The sequence below is a fragment of the Mesoplodon mirus genome (assembly GCF_964341445.2).
Source record: "Mesoplodon mirus genome assembly, chromosome: 13".
Classification (NCBI taxonomy): Eukaryota; Metazoa; Chordata; class Mammalia; order Artiodactyla; family Ziphiidae; genus Mesoplodon; species Mesoplodon mirus.
Window position 1 is genome coordinate 8,499,166 of NC_138989.1, and position 26,585 is coordinate 8,525,750.

The 26,585-nt window shown below is 44.1% G+C and overlaps 2 protein-coding genes across 3 annotated transcripts in view; one reads left to right on the forward strand and one right to left on the reverse strand.

Annotated features, from left to right (window-relative positions):
• The window catches only part of P2RX7 (purinergic receptor P2X 7), a 55,392-nt gene extending 48,834 nt beyond the window's left edge, over window positions 1–6,558 (reverse strand). For both annotated transcript variants that reach the window (XM_082641369.1, XM_082641368.1), the window contains exon 1: window positions 6,259–6,558. In XM_082641369.1, the coding sequence (XP_082497495.1) occupies window positions 6,259–6,383 (125 nt within the window). In that variant the 5' untranslated portion in view covers window positions 6,384–6,558. The remainder of the gene's footprint in view (window positions 1–6,258) is intronic.
• IFT81 (intraflagellar transport 81) overlaps window positions 1–26,585 on the forward strand; it is a 200,573-nt gene that overhangs the window by 74,010 nt on the left and 99,978 nt on the right. The window lies entirely within an intron of this gene.

Here is a 26,585-nt window from a genome sequence, read left to right on the forward strand (position 1 = left end):
TCTCCATTCACTCCTCTGCTCACTCCATTCTGGCTCCCCACCCCCGCCCCAGAACTTCTATAAAGCCTCTCGTGCCAAGTAAACAACACCACCATTGCTAAATCCAATAGACACGCCACAGACCTGGCAAATTCTCAGCAGCATTTGACACCAGTGACCATGCACCATCTCCTGCCTCCTCTTCTTCCCTCAGCTTCCCAGCATCCACATTCTCCTGACTTTCTTTGGTTCTCCACGTTCGCCCTTTCTGAGAATCCTTTGGAGACCTCTGTGCTTCCCATCATTTAAAGGTTAGCATTCCTTAGGGGTCTGTTCTAAGCCCTCTTGCCTTCTCACCTACATCCTCTCTTGCTGGTCAGTTGCAGCTACTTCCATAGTTCTAGTTACCATTTGTATGCTGGTGCTATATAAATCTACATCTCCAGCTCCAGATTCGTATATCCAACTAAGCATCTGTGTTTGTACGTCCCATAGATTTGTCAAGCTCAGTGCCTTCAGTTCTGAATTCATCTTCCACCCTAAATGGGCTTTTTTCCCTCACACTTCCTATCCCCATAAGTTCTTCCACCACTCATCAATTGCCCAAGCCAGAACATGGCACACTCCCTGATTCATCCTTTCCCTCATTCCCCCCATCCGTTCAATTGTCAGATTTTTTTGTTTTATCTTCCTAATGTTATTCAAAACAGTCTACTTCTCTCCTCTACCACTGTCAACTCCTCAGACCAGATCACCATTAACTCTCACCTGGATGACCCAGTAGCCTCCTAACTTGTCTCCCTCCCTCTGTTTGTACTCTTACCTCCTCCATTCTCTGCAGCACTTTAGTGGGAGCTTGGACTCTGGGGTGAGATACTTGGGTTCAACATTGGCTCTACCACTTATGACCTACATGACTTTATGTAAGTAACTTAGCCTTTCTGAGTCATCATTTCTTCTTCTATAATTAGGGGATATTACTATTATATTGGCCAGGGTTTCTATTTCTAAACAACAGAGTTCACTCTGCCTAGTTTAAGAAGAAAGATTGTCTAGAAAAGGCAAATCTATAGAGGCAGGGAATAGATTAGTGGTTGCCTGGGTCCAGGGGTGGGAACGGGGAGTGACTGCAAATGGGAATGAGGGATCTTATTGGGGTGATGAAATGTTCTAAAACTGGGTTATGATGACGGTTGTACAACTTGGCAAATTTACTAAAAATCATTGAAGTGTATGCTTAAAATGGGTGATTTTATGATATATAAATTTATACACCAACAAAGTTGTTAAAAAGTAAAGGAAGAAAGAGATTTTAAAGGGCATTAGGCAGTTCTTACAATCTCTTGGAGGACCAAAAACCAGGATTGCTGGGATACTACACAGCCAGGAACAACACCCAGAGAACAAGGACTGTTCCAGAGAAAAGACTTGGCCAGCCACTGCTAAGCCCTAAGGTGGGAACTCATGCCAATAATGTTTGGGAATGAGTGCCAGAATCTTAGTCACTGCCATCCCCAATGAGCTGAATGCCTGGGGCTATACCTCCTATAGTAGGCTGAATAATGGCCCCAAAGCTATCAGGTCCTAATCCCCAGAATTTATAACTGTTATCCTATTTAGGAAAAGGGTCTTTACAGATGTGATTAAGTTAAGGATTTTTAGATGGTGAGATTATCCTGGATTATCAAGGTAGGCCCTACATGCCATCATATGTGTTCTTATAAGAGAGAGACAGAGGGAGATTTCATGTACGTGCACACACACACACACACACACACACACACACACAGGAGAAAGTTTTGTGAAGGTGGAGGAGAGTCAAGGATGCTGGCCTTGGAGATTGGAGTGATGTGACCACAAGCCAAGGAACACAGGCCCCCCCCAGAAGCTGGAAGAGGCAAGGAAGGATTCTCCCCTGGAGCCTTGGAGGGAGCGTGGCCCTGCTGACACCTTGATTTTGGCCCAGTGATACTGATTTTAGATGTCTCTAGAACTGTGAGAGAATAAATCGTTGCTTTAAGTTACCAAGTTTGTGGTTCATTGTTACAGCAGTGACAGGCAACTGACAACTGGGCAAGAGAACAAGTGGAGGTCCACATACTGCTTATTCAGACATTTAAAAGTCATAACAGACTTTTTTTTGTATAAATTTATTTATTTTTATTTTTGGCTGTGTTGGGTCTTCGTTGCTGCACGCGGGCTTTCTCTAGTTGCGGTGAGCAGGGGCTGCTCTTTGTTGCAGTGCGTGGGCTTTTCATCATGGTGGTTTCTCTTGTGGAGCATGGGCCCTAGGCATGCAGGCTTCAGTAGTTGTGGCGCATGGGCTCAGTAGTTGTGGCTCGCGGGCTCTAGAGCACAGGCTCAGTAGTTGTGGTGCACGGGCTTAGTTGCTCTGTGGCATGTGCATCTTCCTGGACAAGGGCTCAAACCCATGTCCCCTGCATTGGCAGGTGGATTCTTAACCACTGCGCCACCAGGGAAGTCCCTAAAAGTCATAACAGACTTTAAAATGAAACGTGTTTTTTCATCTACCCAGACATACCTTCATTACAACCTGGAAGGCCAGATTCAAGTTTAGAATTCTTGGACTCCTCAGAATTCTGTGCCAGAACTTGGAAACATTGGTTGAAGAGGCCTCTGACCCTTAGCCCACCCCCCTTCTCATTCTCACTCTGGCTCCTCCCAGCTCTGTGAGGGCCTCGTGCACCTGCGTATGGATGCCCTGCACTGTATGCCTAAGCCCCCTCCACACCCTCCACCTGCATTCAGCTGCCCCTTGGCCAGCCCTTGATCTCAGGAGCATGCCCCTGGGTGCTATGGTCTTCTCTCAAGAGGATAAATCTGGGAAAAGGTTAAGAGCCATTTGGGAAGAGAATTCTGGGGTCCTACATACCGAGCATGGTGGGATGGGAGAAGTGCATCCAGTGCTCTGGATTGGCACATTCTGCCCCTGAGGGCAGACTTCTAAGGGGACACCAATATTTCCTGTATCCTGGCATACACACCCTGCCTAATCCCCCAAACTTTGAGTATGATGGAAATGCTTCCACAATTAGATTATACTCTACAGTTGACCTGAAGCTAGCAAGATCATCTGGGTGGGCCTGACCCAAACACATGAGTCCTTTAAAAGCAGAGAATTTCCTTTGGCTGGTCCCAGAAGAGAGGTCAAAAATTTGAGGCATGAAAACATTGTATCATCACTGGCTTGAAGATGGAAGGGGCCACATGGTAAATAGTGCAAGTGATCTCTAGGATCTGAGAGTGGCCCCTGGCTGACAGAGCTCTGAATCCCATGATGGCACGGGATTGAATTCTACCAACAGGACGAATGAGCCTAGAAGTGAATTTTCTCCCAGAGTCCCAAAGTGAGAACTCAGCACAGCTGACACTTTGATTTCAACCTTGTGAGATCCTGAGCAGAGTACCCAGTCACACCAGGCCCAAACTACTGATCTACAGACCTGTGAGCTAATAAGTGATGGTGTTTTAGGCCACTGAGTTTGTGGTAATTTGTTACGCAGCAACAGAAAACTAATACAGCCCCACAGGTTCCTTACTCCATGGGGAAGCTCGCAGCTAGCAGAAGGCCAGGGTGGGATCTCTAAAGTGTGGGGTCCAGGAAGCGGTCCCTATCGTGTAGGTCAAGGCTGGTACTGTCCCCATACATTCCTTAAGATGAATTCTGCTCATGCCCAGCACCCTATGCTATTTCCTGTGTACCAAAGTGTTGTCGCATGGTGCATATGTTTGAAAAGCTTGGGTCTCAAAGGTGGAGGTGAAGGAGTTGGCTTATTTTAGGGGACATGTTGAGTGGAAAATGTTCACAGGTAGGGAGGCAAGATACTCACGCTATGAGAAGCGTGTGGGAACAGAAACTGACTGAGGGAACCCCACTCTCACGTTTACTCTGGGGCACCCGATTGCTGAATCACTGCACTGTTTAAATGGTGCTCTCCATGCTCCTGTGAAGCACGTACAACTGAATTTGAGGGAATTAAATGCTCGTAAGAAAAGACTCCACCATATGAAAGAAAAATATCATTATAAGGTGTTCTCATAATAATCTGTTCGTATATATACAGCAATCTTCTTTTAAGACATTGTGTGCTAGACCCAAGAGTACCAGGAAGCCACATCACAATGTGGAATTGTGACATATGATCTATGTATTGATTCATAAGGGAGAATTTACTAACTATATTCTTTATTATCCATTCTGTGATATCTGGTCTAAGTAATATGTCTTTAGAATTTTAATATACATGCTTATTATTTAATATTTGTTGCATAGAAAACATATGACTCAAATAATGATAATCCTAATAATTATCAGATGAGGAACCAAGGCTCATAAAGGTGAAGGAGTTTTGAATCCACATTTCCAGATCTGAAATCCCAAGCTTGGGCATGATTACCTTGAGGGTCAAAGGAGAGAGTGTATATGAACGTACCTATTATATTCAAAAAGATTATTTTTAAAAAATAGCTACCATTTGTGAAGCTCTTACCCTATGCTAGGCATTGATAAGAGCTTGTTGTGCCTTTTCTTGTATAATTATCACAACAACTCTATAAACAGATGCGAAACTGAGTCTCAGAGAGGTTAAGTGACTTGGTCAAGGAAACTTAGCCAGGTTTATAAAATAAGTTGCTTTAACTTTTAGCTAGTAAACTGCATTGTCTCCCTAACAAATGCAAGTTATCATCATCATCATCACCACCATCACAAAGAACAAGGGGGCATTAGCCGTTAGGGAAATATGAATCAAAATCACAATGAGATACTCACTAGGATGCCTATAATCTAAAAGAGAGACAATAACAAGTGATGATGAGGATGTGAAGGAACTGGAACATACATTGTTGGTGGGAATATGAAATGGTGCAGCCACTGTGAAAAACAACTGGGTAGTTTCTCAAAAGATTAAAATTAGAGTTTAGGGGCTTCCCTGGTGGCGCAGTGGTTGAGAATCTGCCTGCCAATGCAGGGGACACGGGTTCGAGCCCTGGTCTGGGAGGATCCCACATGCCGCGGAGCAACTAGGCCCGTGAGCTACAATTACTGAGCCTGCGCGTCTGGAGCCTGTGCTCCGCAACAAGAGAGGCCGCGATAGTGAGAGGCCTGCGCACCGCGATGAAGAGTGGCCCCTGCTTGCCACAACTAGAGAAAGCCCTCGCACAGAAACGAAGACCCAACACAGCAAAAATAAATAAATAAATAAATAAAATAATAAAATAAAATTAGAGTTTACCAAGCGATCCACCAATTCCATTTTTAGGTACATACTCAAGAAAACTGAAGACATGTTCATACAAAAATGTGTACACAAACGTTCACAGCAGCATCGTTCATCATAGCCAAAAATTGGAAACAACCCAAATTTCCACCCAAAAGTGGTATATCCATATAATGGAGCATTACTCAGCCAAAAAAAAAAAAAAAGGAATGCAGTAGAGATACATATTCCAATATGGATGAACCTTCAAAGCATAATGCTAAGTGGAAGAAGCCAGACACAAATGATCACATATCGCATGATTCCATTTATAATGAAATATCCAGAATATGCAAATCCATAGAGACAGAAAGTAGATCAGTGGGTGCCTGGAGCTGCAGGGGAATAGGAGGATTGAGAGTGATGGTTAAGGGATGAGGGAGTGGGGTTTTTCTTTTTGAGGTGATGAAAATATTCTAAAATTGTGGTGATGGTTGCACAGCTCTTTGAATATACTAAAAACTACTGAATTATACACTTTAAATGAGTGAGTTGAATGGTATGTGAATTATATCTCAATAAGCTGTTAAAAAAAAAAAAAAAGAGCAAGGAGGGTCTTCCTGACCCTGGCGAGGACCTAAAGTTACATTTACCGGTCTGGTCCTATTCCTCCCCCTAAGTGGTGATGACTCATGTAGATGCCAGCATTATCACCAGGCGTGCCCTGAATCCTTGACTCCTCCCTGGGAATCCAGGGTGTTGCCCTGCATTTTCCCACCTGCCCCAGGCATGCCCTGTCCAGCTCGCCCCAGCAGTCCTGGGTTAGAACCCAAAGTGTCACCTTCCTTTCTCGTGGCTTCTCCCTGCAGGAGACTGGCACACTTCCTCCCGCCTGCTGCTTCCTCCCCCGACTCCCACTTCTCCCTAGCTTGCTGTGAGCCTCATGTCTCAGATTTTAAAACCACAGGGAATTCAGGATGTGCACAAGAAGCTGGACCTTGAGGTTTTCTGTGCTGCCAGCCACTGCAGTGATTTAGGGTCATCCCCAGAGCCCACTTACCTAATGTAGAAAAAGAACAACACATGGAAGAACCATTTAATGGTGCCATAATTCGTGCTCTGGATCCGGATGACTTTGTTTGTCTCATACTGGAAAACATCGTTCCAGCTGCAACAGGCTGTCATGGTGAGAGGCTCACTGTCCACTCGGGGTTGGACCAGGGCTCAACCCTCCCAGTCCGGCCACAGCGGACCCACCAGTAAGAGGAAAATGAAATGTCCTTATTCTTAGCAGAAACCTTTAAGTTTGAGTTCCTCCAATGATGTCAGAGTCGGGGCGGGCACTGGCAGCTGCCCAAGATGTGGCTGAGAATAAACAAGAAAAGCCAAGTCCTACAGGCCCAGCTGGCAGATGTCCCCGCCCCAGCCGGCCTCCCCCGGATGCCTGCACAAAGATGGTGTTCAAAGGAAAGGCATTTTAAGAATTCTGCCTTATCCCCTTTTTCCTTTCACTTTTTTGGGGCTCATTTCAGTTGGGGTAAAGGGGCAGCCCTTCAAATGTCAGGAGACCCCGTGCTTCCACTGTGCCTTAGGAAAGAGCCTAGATCTTTCCGTTGCCTCAAGCCCCACTCAGAGACTGATTAGTTCATTTCTACAACCCTTTATTCAGCCCCAGATGTATGTGAACACTGGATGAATGAAGGTCTCCCCGCTCCTCCCTCCCTCACGTCCTCACAACACTCTGGTCTGTAGAGGAGGAATTAGGTTTGCTGGGGGCTGGGTTTGGGGGAGGACTTTATTTCTATGCTGGATATTTCCTGCCTGACCCTCAAGATCCACTGTCCACTCTGCTCTATTCCCCCGGGAGGTCAACCCATGACCTAGCCCAATCAACCTAAGAAACAAACCTGCCATCCAATAAAATTAGGTTTATTGACCCATTCAATGAGGGAGTATACATCGTCAAACAAAGGGATAGAGTTATCATCAGATTCTGGGGAAGGTGGAGTTTAGATCAAATTTAAATGAAGTCAAGTTTTCACAGGTTCAAAGCAAAGCAGTTTTATATAAAACGGTCAACTTTAGATCTGGATTGCAAAGTGGACCCAGGGCCCTATTTCCTTGGAAGCAGTAAGGCTAAGATAGATGTTGATTGTTGTTTCCAGAAACCCATTATCTGAAGCTCTGCACCTGAGCTGCAAATCGAGGCTGCCTCTCTGTTTCAAGGTGACTTAGATCCTCCAGGCAAAACAGGAACATTTCATTCTTACAGATGCAATTTCAAATAGCAAAGTTTGTCATAGTCTATGATTTTAGAGGATGATGTTTCTCAGTAAGTAACAAAGTAGCAGTCACTCACTCAAAGATGGGGGCTATTATCACCTTACAGCTACACAGAAATACTGTTTCGTGTTCCCTCTGCCGTGGACTTTATCCATTTCTGCTCTTCCTGCCTGTGGAATGTGGTTAAGACTCTGCGCTCCCAATGCAGGGTGCCCGGGTTCCATCCCTGGTCAGCCAGCATGCCACAACTAAAAGATCCTGCATGCCACAACTAAAAGATCCTGTGTGCCACAAATAAAAGATCCTGCGTGCCACAACTAAAAGATCCTGCGTGCCACAACTAAGATCCCACACGTGGCAACGAAAATCCTGCATGCCACAACTAAGACCCAGCACAGCCAAATAAATAAATAAATACTAAAAAAAAAAAAAAAAAGATGGTCTCTGGGGAGGGAACAGGGGGATTAGTCAGTGTCAAGAGACTTACTTGTCACCCTTCTATGAAGTTTTCTCCACCATATGTATGCATTACTTAAAAACACACACACACACACTGATAGACTTTTAAAAGCTTTATCTCCAGACCAAACCTGCCTTTTGAGCGCCATACCTGTAGTCTATGAGCCTCCAGACCTAAATATCCCGCAGACACTTCAAATCACAACTTAAAAATGGAACACTTTCCCATAAAGTAATAGTGTGAGCAAGGACTAATGAGTGCAAGAGAGTGGAGACAGTAAATGTGGTCCACTTTTCCTGTTAGCTTGGCTATGTGAGAAGAGGGGTAATGGTGATTTTTAATGGGGGTCATAGAGTCAAGGGAAGATTGGTGCGTGTGGTTAAGGTGGAAACATTTGAGCTGTTCAAAGATGTTCAAAGTGGAATGTCAAGAACAGTGGCCTGTTTCTTTGTGAAGTAGGAACTCAGGTCATGAATGGAACAGAGGTTGGAGGGCTTGGGTGAATTTCTCTTAGTCAAGTGTGTGTGTGTGTGTGTGTGTGTGTTTCTGGTTACAGGTCAGAAAATCAAGTGACTTTCTTCAGAAAAAAAGCAAGTTTTTTTGAGGAAACACTGTTATCTCCCAGAACTCAAATGCATGAAATGTGGCTCCAAATCATGAGAACCCCATGAGTAGGATAGGAAACTAAAATGTCCCACGCTGAGGCTGCTCTTTCAATTTGCCTGAAGCTATGAGGTCCCACCTCTGCCTATCTCTCTGTCCACCCACCATGTGTCTCTCTAAACACTAGCCATCTCTTCTTCTCTGAGGACATGTGGCCAAACAAGGCTGGCATGGTTAGATGTCCACGTGAAAGTTCAAGTGAAAACCCAGATCAACGCCCAATTCCAGAATCCCAGGGGAGTGGATCTGATTGTTCTGGCTATTTACCTCTGGTCCAATCAGCTATGGCTGTGGATGGGGTCACAGAACAAATACAGCATCAGGGGCCCTGCCTTGGTGAGGAGAGGGAGGGGAGAGAGGACTGGGAGGAAGAAAGAATGGAAGGAGGGAGAGAGAGAGGTGTGGTTCTCAGAGAACAGAGGCTCCTAGGCTGGGGGACTCTGGTTAAATACCCCAGCCCCTCTCTCTCAGGTTGGACAATTCAAAGGTAGCCTAGGCAATCTCCCAGAGGTCCCTAGTGCGTTTGGGCCCCAGATGCCCACAGCAGTGACCTGCTCTTGAATGCTTCCTGTATTGGCTGCCTTCCCTTCTTTCCCTGTGCCACTTCCCCACTCCCCTTCCTGGCCTCATCCCATATAAGCTATTTGCACCCAGGGTCTGCTTTGGGGAAACCCAGTCTATTTCAGTCTCTTGTGCTGTCGTTAAGGAGTTGGGAATTTATTCTGAGAGCAATAGGTGGACTTCTAAGCAGCGTTGTGGGATGATCTTATTTGCACTTTAGTAAAATCACTCTGGCTGCCCTGTGGAAGTGGATAGAAGGGGCAAGAGTGAGGCAGGGGTTCTGCCCAGGGAGGGGACATAGTGACATGGAGGGGGGCTGAGGGCAGATCCCCAAAGAATCCAACACCAAGGAGACTAAGCAGAGGCATCAGGGAAGGCGAGGAAAACCAAGGAGGGGTGTGCACTCAGAAGCCAACCGGAGAGCAGTTCACAAATAAGCCAAGGGGCCACAGGAGATATTAAGAGCGATTATAATGCTGCAGAATTAAAGGGCACTAGTGAGGAAGCTGACAGGTAACTTAATGGAACAGGATCGAGTCAAGTATTAAACCCAAAGATAGGTGGGAACTTAGCATATGATAAAAGCATTTTAAAATCAGGGGAGAAAGAAATTACTCAAAATGTGATCTCACAACAATTGGCCAGCCATTTACAGGAGGTCGGTGGAGGGGAGGGGATGTGGTATTCTAACTTTTCATATTTAAAAAGATGTGTAGGACTTCTCTGGTAGCTCAGTGGTTGAGAGTCCGCCTGCCGATGCAGGGGATACGGGTTCGTGCCCTGGTCCAGGAAGATCCCACATGCTGTGGAGCGGCTGGGCCCGTGAACCATGGCCGCTGAGACTGTGCGTCCGGAGCCTGTGCTCCGCAACCGCAGAGGCCACAACAGTGAGAGGCCCGCGTACAGCAAAAAAAAAAAAAAAAAAAAAAAGATGTGTAGCTGTTTGAAATGTAATAGAATCATCAAAAGTGAAGAAAATCAGCTACACAAAAGAGATATTCAAGTCACCGTTCTGTTTGTGTTGCACACATTTTGCGTTATGGTAGAAATGCAAAGATAACTGGATGCCCCTTGAAATAACTCAACTGATAACTACACCACACCAGCACCGGGCTGATGCTTGGTTCTTTCTCCCACTCAGACTCCTCCTTGGTGTCAAGACTAGGATGGAGGGACTTCCCTTGTGGTGCAGTGGTTAAGAATCCGCCTGCCAATGCAGGGGACATGGGTTCGAGCCCTGGTCCAGGAAGATCCCACATGCCACAGAGCAACTAAGCCCATGCGCCACAACTACTGAGTCGCTCTCGAGCCCGTGAGCCACAACTACTGAAGCCCACACACCTAGAGCCCGTGCTCTGCAACAAGAGAAGCATGAGAAGCCCGCAATGAGAAGCCTGCGCACCGCAATGAAGAGTAGCCCCGCTTGCTGCAACTAGAGAAAAGCCCACGTGCAGCAACGAAGACCCAACGCAGCCAAAAATAAATTAAAAGAAAAAGAAAAGACTAGGATGGATTTGCAGTGATGATAAGATGATGATGAGAGCCTCTTACTCTCCTTCAGGAATATGTTTCAGCCAGGATTCACTGTGGTTTCTTTCTTGGTAACTGGAGCTACTAATAAAAGCATGTCAAAATGATGTTAATTTCACCTATATTTCTCCATGGCAATTTCTTGTGAACCTGCCTCTCTAACCCTCTCTTCCTTCCTTCTCATCACCTCATTCATAATTCTTATAATAAGTTGGTCAAGAGTCTATTGCTTAGGGATGTCACAGAGTTAGGAGAAATACCCAGTGCCCTGGTATTCAAAAATGTTTTTCTTTGAGTTACACTAAATTGGTGCTGTCTAAGGGAGTGGCCGCTAGCCATATGTGGCTATTTAAATTTAAATTAATTAAAATCAAGTGAAATTTAGAATTCAGTCCCTCAGTCACACTTGCCATTATTCCAGTGCTCAACAGCTACATGTGGCCAGTGGCTACCACAGTGAAGATGTAGAACATGTCCACCACCGGAGAAAGTTCTATCGGATAGCACTACTGACTAAATCTGTGGGATAGAGGAAAAGGTGATATACAGTTGCAAGTAAGTGAGGAAGGTGAGGGTGGTCCCAGTCAGATGGCATCTATTTTTGTGTGTGAAATAGGAGACAGAGTTGCCTGATGAGAGAGAAAGAGAAGGCAGAGGGGTAGGAGGGTCCATGAGAGTGAAGAAGATTCAAAACAGTTGCTATGGTAACCAGGAGAAGAGAGCCAACAAAGAAAACAGGAATTCCAGGGTGGTGTTGAGAATTAAAGACTATGAATTTGTTATTGCAACAGTATGCATGACTGAGCTTATGATAAGGGCCTTCCCACCTACAGGATCCACCTCCCACCTCCACACCCAGAGACCAAACAGCTCTTGCCAAGTGGTTCAGATAGTTTTAGAGTTTGTAATCACTGATATCTACTACCTTTATTCTGGTCTTCTACATTTGTTCCAGAAACACTGTGAGCAAAGCTACATCTCTGCCTCTCCTTCCACCTAAGTCACCCTTTTCCTGGGGCTTGTGTCCCTTGCCAGCCCCACAATGCAAGGCAAGAAGCTCCTCTTTTCCCCCTAACTCAACCCAAGCACTAGGAATGTCTTGTTTCACTCAGTTTATTCTGGGTGTAATTCCTGTATCCTTCTCATGGGTGCTGGATTCTTTTAATCCCAAGATCATCTCTCCACTCCACTCCATCCAAGCCAAATACACATGCTCTTCTTGGAAACTTTTAAAATCCATTTCCTAGTCAAGAGCTGGCCACTTCAGGTGATAACCGAAGTGTTCTGCAATCCTAAACACAGAGGATGGGGAAGGGTGGGGAAAACTGTCATTCTTCTTCTAATGGATGGGAAAGAGGTGTTTGGGGTTTCTAGAGGACCAGGGACCTATTGTTTTCTCCATCAGTCTTAACAGGACAGGTATGAAGACAGTATAGAAGGATATGTGGGCTTTCCTGGTGGCGCAGTGGTTAAAATTTGCCTGCCAATGCAGGGGACATGGGTTCGAGCCCTGGTCCGGGAAGATCCCACATGCCGCAGAGCAACTAAGCCCATGCGTCACAACTACTGAGCCTGTGCTCTAGAGCCTGCGAGCCACAACTACTGAGCCCGTGTGCCGCAACTACTGACGCCCGCGCGCCTAGAGCCCGTGCTCCACAATGAGAAGCCCGTGCACTGCAACAAAGAGTAGCCTCCACTTGCTGCACCTAGAGAAAGCCCGCGCGCAGCAGCGAAGACCCAACACAGCCAAAAATAAATAAATAAAATAAATAAATGTATTAAAATATATATATATATATTGTTTAAACCATTTTAACTGGGCTTTCTTTTACTCATAGCTAAAGCATTCTGATTTAAGAAGCATTGCTAGGGAACTGCTATAAAGTTCATCAGGAGGCTGGCAGACAATACCTCTGAAGCACAGAACAGGCAGATGTACAATTTATGCGGTAATTAAGGATGGTGGGCTGCATCCTTGAGGTTCAGAGACAGCAGGGACTCAACTGCCAAGAGGCAGCCTGCTCAGTATCTGGGATGCATCTTAAGTCCAGCACCCTGACAGACCCCCCGCCCCTGTCATCTTTTCCTTGATGTCCTTGCCCTGGAATCTCCTGGTCATATTTGAACTCTGGAATATGTTATCAGAATATGGCTCAGGTACCTGCTACCTTGTATACTCAAAGCCTCAATTCTCTTCCCTTTTTTAATTCTCTGTGAGAGTTCTGCCAGCTTCTCCTTTAGACCAATTAACACAAGAGATGCTCTCACTCAAATGACAGATGGGTTGACTACCTCTAACTTTCCAAAAACCAAAAACTTTTCTAAAAATTGTTGTAAAATATACATAACAAATTTTACCATTTTAACCAGTTTTTAAAAAACATTTTATTGAAGTATAGTTGATTTACAATGCTGTGTTACTTTCTGCTGTACAGCAAAGTGATTCAGTTATACATATATGTATTCTTTTTCATATTCTTTTCCATTATGGCTTATCACAGGATATCGAATATAGTTCCCTGGGCTATAGAGTAGGACCTTGTTGTTTATCCATCCTATATATACCAGTTCGCATCTGCTAATCCCAAATGCCCAGTCCTTCCCTCCCCAACATTTTAACCAATTTTAAGTATACAGTTCAGTGGCATTAAGTACATTCACCTTGTTGTACAACCATCACTACCATTTATCTCCAGAACTTTTTTATTATCTCAAACTGAAACTCTGTAACCATTAAACAATAACCCTTCGTTCCTTCCCCCCCAGCCCCTGGCAACCACCATTCTACTTTCTGTCTCTATGAGTTTGACTACTCTGGGTACCTCACATAAGTGGAATCATACCATATTTGTCCTCTTGTGTCTGGCTTATTTCACTTAGCATGACGTCTTCTAGGTTCGTCCATGTTGTAACATGTCAGAATTTCATCTCTTCTTGGATTGGAAGAATCAATGTGGTTAAAATAGCCATACTGCCCAAAGCAATCTACAGATTTAATGTGATCCCTATCAAATTACCCATGACATTATTCACAGAACTAGGACAAATAATCCTAAAATTTATATGGAACCATAAAAGACCCAGAATTGCCAAAGCACTCCTAAGGAAGAAGAACAAAGGTGGAGGCATAACCCTCCCAGACTTCAGGCAATACTACAAAACTATTCAAAGTAATATTCAACAAAATATTCACAGTAATCAAAACTGTGTGACATTGGCACAAAAACGGACATATGGATCAATGGAACAGAAAAGAGAGCCCAGAAATAAACCCACAGTCTATTAATTAATCTTTGACAAAGAAGGCAAGAATATACAATGGAGAAAAGTCAGTCTCTTCAGCAAGCAGTATTGGGAAAACTGGACAGCTGCATGTAAATCAATTAATTTAGAGCACTCCCTCACACCATACATAAAAATAAACTCAAAATGGCTTAAAGACTTAAATATAAGATATGACACCCTAAAATTCCTAAAGAGAACATAGGCAAAAGATTCTCAGACATAAAATGTAACAATGTTTCTTAGGTCAATCTCCTAAGGCAATAGAAATAAAAGCAAAAATAAATAAATGGGACCTAATCAAACTTGCACGTTTTTGCACAGTGAAGGAAATCATAAACAAAATGAAAAAACAACCTACAGAATGGGAGAAAATATTTGCAAATGATGGAGATTCCTTAAGAAAACTGAAAATAGAGTTACCATATGATCCAGCAATCCCACTCCTGGCATATATCCAGAGAAAACTCTAATTCAAAAAGATACATACACCCCAATGTTCATAGCAGCACTATTTACAATAGCCAAGACTTGGAAGCAACCTAAATGTCCATTGACAGATGAATGGTTAAAGAAGATGTCATGTATATATACAATGGAATACTACTTAGCCATAAAAAAAGAATGAAATAATGCCATTTGCAGCAACATGGATGGACCTAGAGATTATCATATTAAGTGAAGCAAGTCAGACAGAGAAAGACAAATATCATACAATATCACTTATATGTGGAAGCTAAAATATGATACAGATGAACTTATTTAAAAAATAGAAACAGGTTTGCAGACATAGGAAACAAATTTGTGCTTACCAAAGTGGAAAGGGGGCGGGTATAAATTAGGAGTTTGGGATTAGCAGGTATAACTTACTATATATAAAATAGATAAACAACAAGGTCCTACTGTATAGCACAGGGGACTATATTCAATATCTTTAACAAACTATAATGGTAAAGAATATACACACACACATACACACATATATATATGTATAATCTGAATCACTTTGCTGTACACCAGAAACTAACACATATTGTAAATCAACCATACTTTAATTTAAAAAAAGAATTTCATTCCTTTTATTTTTTATTTTATTTTATTTTTGCGGTATGAGGGCCTCTCACTGTTGTGGCCTCTCCTGTTGCGGAGCACAGGCTCCGGACGCGCAGGCTCAGTGGCCATGGCTCACGGGCCCAGCCGCTCCACGGCATGTGGCATCTTCCCGGACCGGGGCACGAACCCGTGTCCCCTGCGTCGGCAGGCGGACTCTCAACCACTGCGCCACCAGGGAAGCCCTCCTTTTAAAATCTGAATAATTCTCTCTCTCTCTCTCTCCATTTAGTTTGTTTCCACCTTTTTGGCTATTGTGAATAGTCCTTCTCTGAACATGGTTGTACAAATTTCTGTTCATGTCCCTGTTTTCAGTTCTTTGGGGTATATAGCCAGAAGTGGAATTGCTAGATCATGGCAATTGTATGTTTAATTTTTTTTAGAAACCAAGTTTTTTGTTTTTTGGGTTTTTTTAACTTACCAGGATATCCACATGTGCTTGAAAGCTTCCCCTTTTTAACCCCAAAGCTGAATACATCACCCTCAGGAGGGGAAATACTTTCCTTGCATCAGTGAGTCACTATCTCTCTCATTAAAGCAGAGATAAAAACCATTAGTTTAATTCCAACAGGGCATTCTGTTACAGAGAAGAGAGGGGAAAGCAGAATAAAGTTATGCTGAATAGATGGAAATTTAGGACATGAAATGAAAAGCAGAAGCAGGGAGATAGAGAGAAAGCACAGAGGAGCTGAGGGTGGGGCTGTGGCATGAAGACCCACCAGCTCCGAAGGTCCCTAGAGTGACCCCGAACAGAGAATTCCTCATTAATTCTGGAGTCCAAGAACCCTGACCCATTTACAACTTAGTTTGGTGGGTTTTTTTTCATGAAATCCCATGTTATATATTTCTCTCTGATCATATGCATAATAATTGTGACTAAAAGGAAAAGCCGCTGTCAGTCTCTACACTCACAACACTCTTGACACCAAATATGTGGGTTTTCCACACCAACCAATTTCCAAGCTCTCTGGACACCAAAAGGGCGTCCTACAATTCAATCATGACACTAACTACTTAGAGTTAGCACAGACCCCGCAGGTTAAGGGCTCAGTCCCACAAGACTGCCCCCACTTCAGATGCGAGTCACACGTAGTGCGTCCCAGGTGTTTGACTTGGCTGCAAGTTGGGGGTTCTCATGACCCCTTCCTCGGGTCTAGTAATTTACTGTAATGGCTCACAGAACTCAGGGAAACATGTTTATTGGTTTACTGTAAAGGACATAAAAAAGGAGACAAGGGCTTCCCTGGTGGCGCAGTGGTTGAGAGTCCACCTGCCGATGCAGGGGACACGGGTTCGTGCCCCAGGCCGGGAAGATCCCATATGCCGCGGAGCGGCTGGGCCCGTGAGCCATGGCCGCTGAGCCTGCACGTCCGGAGCCTGTGCTCCGCAACGGGAGAGGCCACAACAGTGAGAGGCCCGCGTACCGCAAAAAAAAAAAAAAAAAAAAAGGAGACAAAAGAACAGCCAGGTGAAGAGGTACATAGATGGGATGAGGTCTGGAAGGGGCCCAAGTACAGGAGCTTCTGTCCCCATGGAGTTGGGGTTTGCCACCCTCCCAGCATGTGGACGTGTTCACCAACCCAGAAGCTCTCCAAGCTCCATAGTTCAGGGATTTTTATGGAGGCTTCATCACATAGGCATTGGTTATTAACTCAATATCCAGCCCCTCTTCCCTCCCTGGGGGATGGGGGTGGGACTGAAAGTTCCAAGCCTCTAATCATGGCTTGGTCTTCTTGGTGACCAGGCCTATCCTGAACCTGTCCAGGAGCCCACCAAGAGTGGCCTCTTTAGGACAAAAGATGCTCCTATAACCCAGGAAATTCCGAGAAATTCAGGAGCTCTGTGTCAGGAATCAGGGACAAAGACCAAACATTCAAACAAAAGATGCTCCTAGCACCCCTATAACTCAGGAAATTACAAGGTTTTAGGAGCTCTGTGTCAGGAACCAGGGGCTGAGACCTAATATATATTCTTATTATATCACAGTGACATAGTGTGACTGAGTATGCCTCACCATCAAACAAGTTTAACTAAAATAGTCTCATTCTCTTGGCCTCCTGTCAAAACGACAGCATCTTCATGTCAAAGATGTTGCTTTACTTCCACCCTTTTTGTGGAGCCAGTGACGTGGCATTCATCAGCATAGTCTCAGTCTAGCTCAAGAGTTCCAAGCCAAATGGAGAAGCCAATGGAATGGATAGGAACTGGGATCAGGCCACCAGGCTGGATCTGGACACGTGGAGATGGTGACAAGGAATAGAGCAGGTACAGCAAACAGGAAGTGAGGCCCCTAGCTGAGGGGCAGGCCAGCAGGCTGAGCTCAGGGTCTCTGGAGGCCCCAGGAAGAAGAGGTGGGGAGGGCACCCTAGTTCTCTTCTGATGGAAGAGGGAGGGCGTGGTGAGAGAGTCCATGATTTGAAGACCTCTGTACTTCTCCCTGCCCGCTTCATTGCTCTTATCAAAACTCTCACTGTCGATTTTATCCAGTCAAACTTAATTTCCCTTGTCTGTCTCTTTTTCATTCCCACCCCCATTTCCCTTATGCCTGAACAGCCTCCTACTTACCATCTGCCTGCCCAGGAGCTTGCCTTCCTTTACAACTGCACCTACCACTTAGTTTCTCCAATTAAGTGAAAGTGGAATAATTATACTTCTTTTCCCAAAGCACACCTCTTAAATCCCAAATGTCCCTGTGTTGCCATACATGATGAAAGGTCTCTGACTGACTGACTTTCTTTAAAGGAATTACATGAGATTACTCATTAAAAGCACCATGGCTGGTACATAATAGTATTCAGTGAATTGCAGCTTTTCATTAACAGTGATACGTTATTAATTATAGTAACAATAATAATAAGAGGATATAAGCTCCTAGAAGACAAGGAGAGTGGTTGCTCTATGCCCAGGTTCAATAACCCAATATTCAAAGATTGAATTTTAGCAGAAATTATCAATTTTTCTGCCATGCCTAACTTCTTCTAGCTCAACCTGAAATCAGAAGGCCTTCATGTCCCTAACCAGGGCTGATTGGACCAGGATGGGCAACTGCCAAGCAGAGTCAGCACAGTGGCTGGCCAGTGACCAATTGGGATCTCTCTATCAAGAATACAAATTAAGGGGCTTCCCTGGTGGTGCAGTGGTTAAGAATCCACCTGCCAATGCAGGGGACATGGGTTGGAGCCCTGGTCCAGGAAGATCCCACATGCCGTGGAGCAACTAAGCCCGTGAGCCACAACTACTGAGCCCATGTGCCACAGCTACTGAAGCCCACACACCTAGAGCCTGTGCTCTGCAATAAGAGAAGCCACCTCAATGAGAAGCCCGCGCACTGCAACAAAGAGTAGCCCCCACTCGCCACAACTATAGAAAGCTTGCTCGCAGCAACGAAGACCCAACGCAGCCACAATAAATAAATAAATTAACTTAAAAAAAAAAGAATATAAATTAAGGGACTTCCCTGGTGGTCCAGTGGCTAAGACTCCACACTCCCAATGCAGGGGGCCCTGGTTCAATCCCTGGTCAGGGAACTAGATCTCACAGGCCACAACTAAGTGTTCACACACCACAACTAAAGATCCCGTGTGCCACAATTAAAGGTCCCACATGCCACAACTAAAAGATCCCACATGCTGCAGCTAAGACCTGGCGCAGCCAAATAAATAAATAAATATTTTTTAAAAAAGGAATATAAATTAAGAGACAAAGGCATTAAGGGATCAAGTAAAAGGAAGAGCTCTAGGGTGAAAGTCCTCCAGCTCTAACTAATGTGGTCCCTGGAATCACCCTGATTCTTGCCCTTCCTAAGGCTATAGATTTTCTAGGAGATTCCACGAGAACTATGTCTTTAATATGAAAATCATTTTCTGGAGCTAATTTGAATAGGTGGTTCTGAGCATATATCACAACTCTGCCACTTCTATGTGATCTGAAGAAAGTTATTTAACCTCCCTGAGCCTCATTTTCCCCATCTGTAAAAGGGGATGGTAATACCTGCCTTATGGTGTCCTGGTGATTAAATGAGGTAGTGCACTCTCATACTAGCGTTTATCAAGGATGTACATCCTTGTTTTTTTCCCTTCTCTGCCCAAAGGTCATTGGAAATGTCCAGATACAGGCACTATATCAGTTAGGATACAGAGCTCAACTGCATGCAGTAGAGACCCCAAATAACAGTAGCCTAAATAAGGTAGAAATTGATTTCTTTCTCACATGCAGTCTGGATGAAAATGGTCCAGGGCTGGTATGGCGGCTCTGAGCAATGAATTCATCAGGGACCCATCTCTAGGGTGTTGCCCTCATCAGCATGGTCAAAAATGGCTCTCCATCAGGATCAAATTCCAAATAGAAGGATGGAAGAAGGAGGAAAGGAGAAAGAAAGGGCATGTTTCTCCCTTCAAGGGCGTGGCCCGTCACTGCCACTTGCAGCTCATTGGTCAGAACTTAGTCACGTGGCCACACCTACCTACAACAGGAGGTGGGAAATGTAGTCCTTATTCTGTTTGACCATGTTGCTTGCTTAAAATCGGATCAGGAGTTTTCTTACTTTTATTGAGAAAGGAGAATGGATATTGAAAGACAACCAAGAGTTCCTGCCACTGGTACCAATGGAATGGTCCTTTGACCTGGAGCTGAATGAGTAGCCTCTCCCGCATGCAGAAGGAAATCTTCGTGTTCATAGGGGACCTGGACAGCTATAAGGCATGTAATATGGCCCAGCCTGGGAAGAGCTCTATAGAGAATTTATTTGCCCAGGTAAATAATGACCTATTTGTGTTTTTCCCAAGGGAATGGGCCCTATCTTGGCACTGACGGGGGTGTCTGAAAGTCAAAGTCTTGGATGTGGAGTATTGGAGTCTCCGATCAGTTGCTAGGCTGTGTCCTGTAGGAATGTTCTGGTTCCTTAGGTGATATCAAAGCTCACAGACTCCACAAGATCCAAAAAAGTCTTCCCTGATCTGCCAGCTAAAAGAGGTTGCTCTCTCCTTTGAACCCCCATCATACCTGGAGTAGACATCTGTTGGTTTTGTTGTCTGGCCTTATTTTCTCTTCTGGTTTTCCTTTGACAGAACCGTGCCTTCTACATTCTCAGTTGATTTGGTTCAGGTCAAGCTGTCCCCACCCACAGGCCCCAGGGGTGGACCCAGGACCAGTCTGAGACACTTCGTCATTGCTACTGTGCTCTGTTCAAGAGTGGACATGTGAGTCAGGTCAGGCTGATATGTCTTGGAACCTTGGTTAAAATTACTGAAACAGTGGTGCTCTCTTTATGCTGGAGTTGCTAAGCTGGTAGGATATGGGCCTAAAATTAGTGGCGGCCATTTGCCAGCAGGGAATGAAGTCAACTCAGAGAAATCCAGAGGGAAATGATGGAGGGATTCCTGGTGACATTATTTGAACATCTGGATCAAGCCATGCCAGAAGGCCTGACTAGTTTCAGGAGCCAGTAACTTCCCTTTTCTGCTTAAGCCAGTTGAAGCAGACCCTCCTATCACTTTGAACCCAAAGAGTCTTGACTAGTAGAGCCTTTATGTGTACCTTCATAATATGGCTTATCACTTTGAACCTGAGGTTGCAATTATTTCTGAACACATGTCATGTCTCCTCAAGTATCTTGAAACCAGAATCCCACCTAGGTACCAGGCACAAGCCACGTTTTCAGGGAATGCTTGGTGAATGAATGAATGGATTGATGGATAGACCAATGGACTGGTGGATGGATGAATAATGGAAAGAAGTAAAATAGTACATGTCCCTCCTGAGCATCAGGCCCCAAAATAGGAGCCTATGCTTCTCCAGACCTTTCTTACAATCCTTTCCCCATCCTTTTGTTTATTAATTCAAATGTTTACTGAACACCTACAATGTGCAAGGCTCTGTGCCAGGAATTGGGAATATGTAGTGTGGTGGTGAAAAGCTCGTGCTTTGGAATCATACAGAACTGGATTTGAACACCAGCTGTGCCCATTACTCTCAGTGTGGCCTTAGTCAAGTTGATTAACACCTCTGAACCTCAATTTCTTCATCTGTAAAATGGGCATTGATGGCATCTTCTTCGTAGGGTGGTTGTGAGAGTAATTGAGATGAGGGACTTAAAGTGTTGAATGGTGCAGGTTCATAATAATTATTATTATTATAAAGTTAACACTATATGCCCTTTACAAATGTTAGCTGTTATGCTCCCCCTTTCCAATTTATCTAGCAAAAGAAAGAATATATACATATATGTATATATATAGAGAGAGAAACAGAGAGACAAAGAGACAGAGACAGAGAATGACAGAGAGACAGAGACAGAGAGATAGAGAAAGAGACAGAGACACAGAAAGAAATAGACAGAGAGAGACAGAAAGAGACAGAGAGGAAAGATCGAACAGCAAAAATAATTTTAAATGTGTTTTTCTTCTCTCTGATAATTGTGGTTTATCTGGGTTTGGGGAAAAAATACTCATCTAAACCAGTGGTTCATTACAGGGGTGATTGTTCATCCCCAGGGGACATTTGGCAATGTCTGGAGACATTTTTCGTTGTCACGATTGAGGGAGTGCTACTGGCATCTAATGGCCCAGGATGCTGCTAAACATCCGACAACACACAGATCAACACCCACAGCAAAGAACTGTCTGGTCTAAAATGTCAATAGTGCCAAGGCTGAGAAACTCTGGTCTATACTGTGTTGGTGCCTTGGCTGTAAATTCAATTGTAAACTGAAATCAAGGGCCATAACGTAAGACCCATGGTAGGTGCTCAATGAATGTTTGATAACCACATAAGTGAATGAATGATCAAATGAATGATTATATCTTACATTTGTAATTTGGCCAAGTGCCTGGTATACGGCTGTGTCAGAATGGCTGTTCATAAATGGTTATTGACTCGTTCCTGTAAATGTCCCTCCTGAAGAGCCACCTGTGCAGCAGCTGGGAATGATGTCCTCCTGGCTGGGGGACAAGATGGCCTCACAGCATCAGTTTGGGGTTACAGTCAATTGCTGTGGGCAGCCACAGGGCGGCAGAGCGGACAGTGTTTCTCCACATAGTGATGGATTTATTGTCTCCTCTCCTGCCCCTCTTCTCTCAGACTCTCTGCAGAGAAGGGTTTAAAGAGCTGAGCTGAGAGCCTATGGATTTAGCTCATTAGGAAAAGGAGGAAAAAATGAATCCAGACTGAAGATTACTGTTAATTTGCTTGAGGATCAAGAGCCCGTTAGAATTAGAGAGGGGGGTGGGTTGGTGGGGCGGGACTCTGGTTCCTCACCACACTTTTTCTAATTCATTTATGCAACAAATACTTACAGAGTGCCAGGGACTCTTTGGGGTGAGATAACTAAAGAGATCAAAATCCCTACCCTCTTGGTGTTTATATTCTAAAGAAACAGGATGAACAATAGATACTAATATATAGTATGTGAGAGGGCCATGTGCTCTATCGAGAAAAATCAAACAGGGAAGGAAGATAAGATGTGCTTAGGGTTGAACATTTTGGCAAAATTGAGGTGAGCTTCACATAACATAAAATTAACCATTTTAAAGTATAGAATTCAGTGGCATTTAGTACATTCTCAGTGTGGTGCAACCACCATCTCTATCTAGTTCCAAAACATTTTCATCACCCCAAAAGGAAAACCCTTACCCACTAAGCAGTCACTCTCCATTCCCTCCTCCCCTGCTGCCCCTGGCAACTGTCAATCTACCTTCTGTCTCTATGGATTTACCAGCCCCTGGTAACCACCAATTTTTTTTCTGTCTTCATGGATTTACCTATTATGGACATTTCACATAAATGGAATCATACACTACGTGGTCTTTAGTGACTGGCTTCTTTCATTTAGTGTAATGTTTTCAAGGTTCATCCATGTTTTAGAGTGTATCAGTAGCTCATTCCATTTTGTGGCCGAGTAATATTCCATTGTGTGGCTATATCACATTCTTTTTAAATTAATTAATTTATTTGTTTTTATTTTTGGCTGTGTTGAGTCTGCGTTGCTATGTGTGGGCTTTCTCTAGTTGCGGCGAGCAGGGGCTACTCTTCGTTGTGGTGCGTGGGCTTCTCATTGTGGTGGCTTCTCTTGTTGCGGAGCATGGGTACTAGAGTGCACGGGCTTCAGTAGTTGTGGCTCGTGGGCTCTAGAGCTCAGGCTCAGTAGTTGTGGTCCACGGGTTTAGTTGCTCCGCGGCATGTGGGATCTTCCCAGACCAGGGCTCGAACCTGTGTCCCCTGCATTGGCAGGCAGATTCTTAACCACTGTGCCACCAGGGAAGTCCCAGAAGATGATTTTTAAGTGAAGACCTTAGGAGGGTGAGGGAGCAAGCCACCAGGACGTCTGGGAAGATCACTGCACGCAGAGGGAACAGCGGGTGCAAAGGCCCTGAGGCAAGTCATTTTCACTTGTCTTTCACTCTATTTTCCTGTCTGCTAATGGGGAAGAATAAGACCATGAAGAGAATATCACATAGAATATTGGCAAATTATCAACACCTGGGCTCGCCCACATACTTGAGCAAGATACAGTTGACCCTTCAACAACACAGGGGTTAGGGGCATCGACTGTCCTCATAGTTGAAAATCCAAGTATATACGGAGTCAACCCTCCATATCTGTGGTTTGTCCACATCTGCAGATTCAATCAACTATGCATCATGAAGTACTGTAGTATTTACTATTGAAAAAAATCTTTGTGGAAGTGCATCAAGGCAGTTCAAACCCATGTTTTTCAACGGTCAACTGTACTTCTCAGAGCTTCAACCTGCTCACCTGTAAAATAGGGATAATAATTGCTATCTACCTCACAGTGTTCTCTCAAGAATTAAATTAAATATATACCCAGCCAGGGCCTGGCACATAGTAGGGCTCAGAAATGGGTTTGACCATAATTCAAAAAGACACATGCACCACAATGTTCATTGCAGCACTATTTACAATAGCCAGGTCATGGAAGCAACTTGAATGCCCATTGACAGACGAATGGATAAAGAAGATGTGGTACATATATACAATGGAATATTACTCAGCCATAAAAAGGAACGAAATTGGGTCATTTGTAGAGACGTGGATGGATCTAGAGACTGTCATACAGAGTGAAGTAAGTCAGAAAGAGAAAAACAAATATCGTATGTTAAGGCATATATGTGGAACCTAGAAAAATGGTACAGATGAATTGGTTTGCAGGGCAGAAGTTGAGACACAGATGTAGAGAAGAAATGTATGGACACCAAGGGGGGAAAGTGGCGGGCGGTGGTGGTGGTGGGATGAATTGGGAGATTGGGATTGACATGTATACACTGATGTGTATAAAATGGATGACTAGTAAGAACCTGCTGTATAAAAAAATAAATAAAATAAAATTCAAAAAAAAAAAAAAAAAAAAAAGGAAAGGGGTTTGAACTCAGATCAGGAGGACTTCAAATCCTGAGGAGAGTCTGAGGGGTTTTGTGGCGGGGAGGCCTGCAGTCTAGCCTGACACAGGCTACCATATACTATCCTCTATTTATGTTTCTAAGAGCATAATTTGCTTATATACTAACACCAAGCAGGGGGATTAGAGTCTGAATGCCAGTTTTCACCAAGTGACTTTAGGCGAACTTCTTAATCTCTTTTAACTCAATTTCCTCATTTGTGACTCAATATTGTTGACAGGATTCAAGATCATATATGTGTCATAGGAGAATTGATAGATAATATATATGAGTGTCACTGGTATGTGGTAGTGCTCAAAAAATTTCCCTCTTTTGTTGCTTCATCATATGTCTGCCCAGCAAATGCCATTTGGGGCATTAAAAAAACCACAAGATTACCTTTAATCATGTCTTCAACACAAGTGGCCATGATGTTTTGCTTTGTTTTGTTTTTTGGTGGCAGGTAGAATGTGGACTTTGGGGTCTCAGGTGAGAGTTGAGATCCTGGTTCCTGTGCTTACTTGCTGTTGGACCTTGGGCAAGAGTCTTAATGTCTCTGAGCTTTAGTTTCCCGGCCTACCTTACAAAGCAGTTGTAAGGATCTGAGATCATTTTTGTGAAGCACCCAGCACCCAACAGGACTCTTAGCCTCAGGGCCGATGGTGGCCACCTTGGTATGAAGAAAAGGATGGGAAGTCCAAGCAGTTTGGGTGGTGAGAGAAGAACAGGAGAGAAAAGTCCCAATCAAACTATCTAGAAAAGCTCATGAGAACTTAGCAAGAGTGAAGCCATAATGAGTTTCCAGCTCTCATTTTTCTCCCTTTGGAAAAAGCTAAGAATCAGGAGTCCCAAATGTTCTGTCCAAGGGTAGTTCCATTTTCTCGGGCAAGTCCCTTTCCCTCTCTGAGCCTCAGGTTCCTGGGTTCCCTCTCAAAGGACCCTCTCTTCTCTGTATCTACCTGTGCACCGCTAATGACCAGTAGAGGGTAGCGGTGAGCCGACATTCACTGTGGAGTCCGTGCCTGCAAGTCTTGTTTGCCCTGTTGCTATCATCTGACTCGGGGCAAGAAAACTGTGGTGAAATAATGATAGTAAGTATGTTTCTCTTTTTCAAAGAGCCTTATTTTATCCTCAGTTCACAGTCAGAATGAGGTCTTGCCCCGGTACACAAATGAGAAAGCAGAACCTCAGCAGCATAAGAAACTTAACAAGACTGCATGTAAACAATCAACAGATCATTTTGTTCATACCTCATCCTAAACTTAGAACATTCCAATGTTAGGAACAGCATTGCTGTATGTCTTGTCTGCTTAGTATTGATAACCCATTATCTACTTTGTAGTTCATGAAGTATTTTCTGATCCTCAATATCAGGGGATTCTCCTCTTGTTCTCCCCAGCTTACAGATGAGAAAACTGAGGCTTCTAGAGGTTATGCCATTTGGCTTAGCGTTTTCTTAATCAGCTCCATCTTAGAGGCTGTTTGGTAGACTCCCAGAAATATTAGCTTAACAACTACAGAACTTGGTGTTTTGCAGCAGATTTCATACCATGGGACTTAGTGGGTTCGGGTCCAGATATTGCTCCTTGTTTTGCAAAAGAAATTAAACTCCTCCCTCTGTCTCAGCATCTGCACAGGTTATCAGCAATTTCACGTAGAGCTGGAATAGCTTTAGATCAGCACTGGTACTCAAAAGGGACTATTAAGTGACACACCTGTCCCCAACTGCAGATGCTGATATCTGCCCTCAACCACCCTGATTATCACTGTTTTTGATGGTTGTTTTATTTGTATGTGAGTGCAATGTCTTTAAGACATCCCCGGGTTGGTTAAGATGCTGTAACAGAAAGGCACAACTCAAATTAGCTTAAACACTTCAACATTAAGGAAAATTTTACTTCATATAACAAGTAAACTCCAAGGTGGCACGTACAACAACTCAACAAGATTAGCAGAATTATCCTGCCCAAAATGTCAATAGTACTGAGGTTGAGAAACCCTGGGTTAGGCTGATCAGTGCAGGGGTTGGGACTGGAGTCTTCTTCCATGAAGCACATGGCAGTGAAAAAGAGGCAGAGGACACCACACAAAATTGGGGTTTGGAGA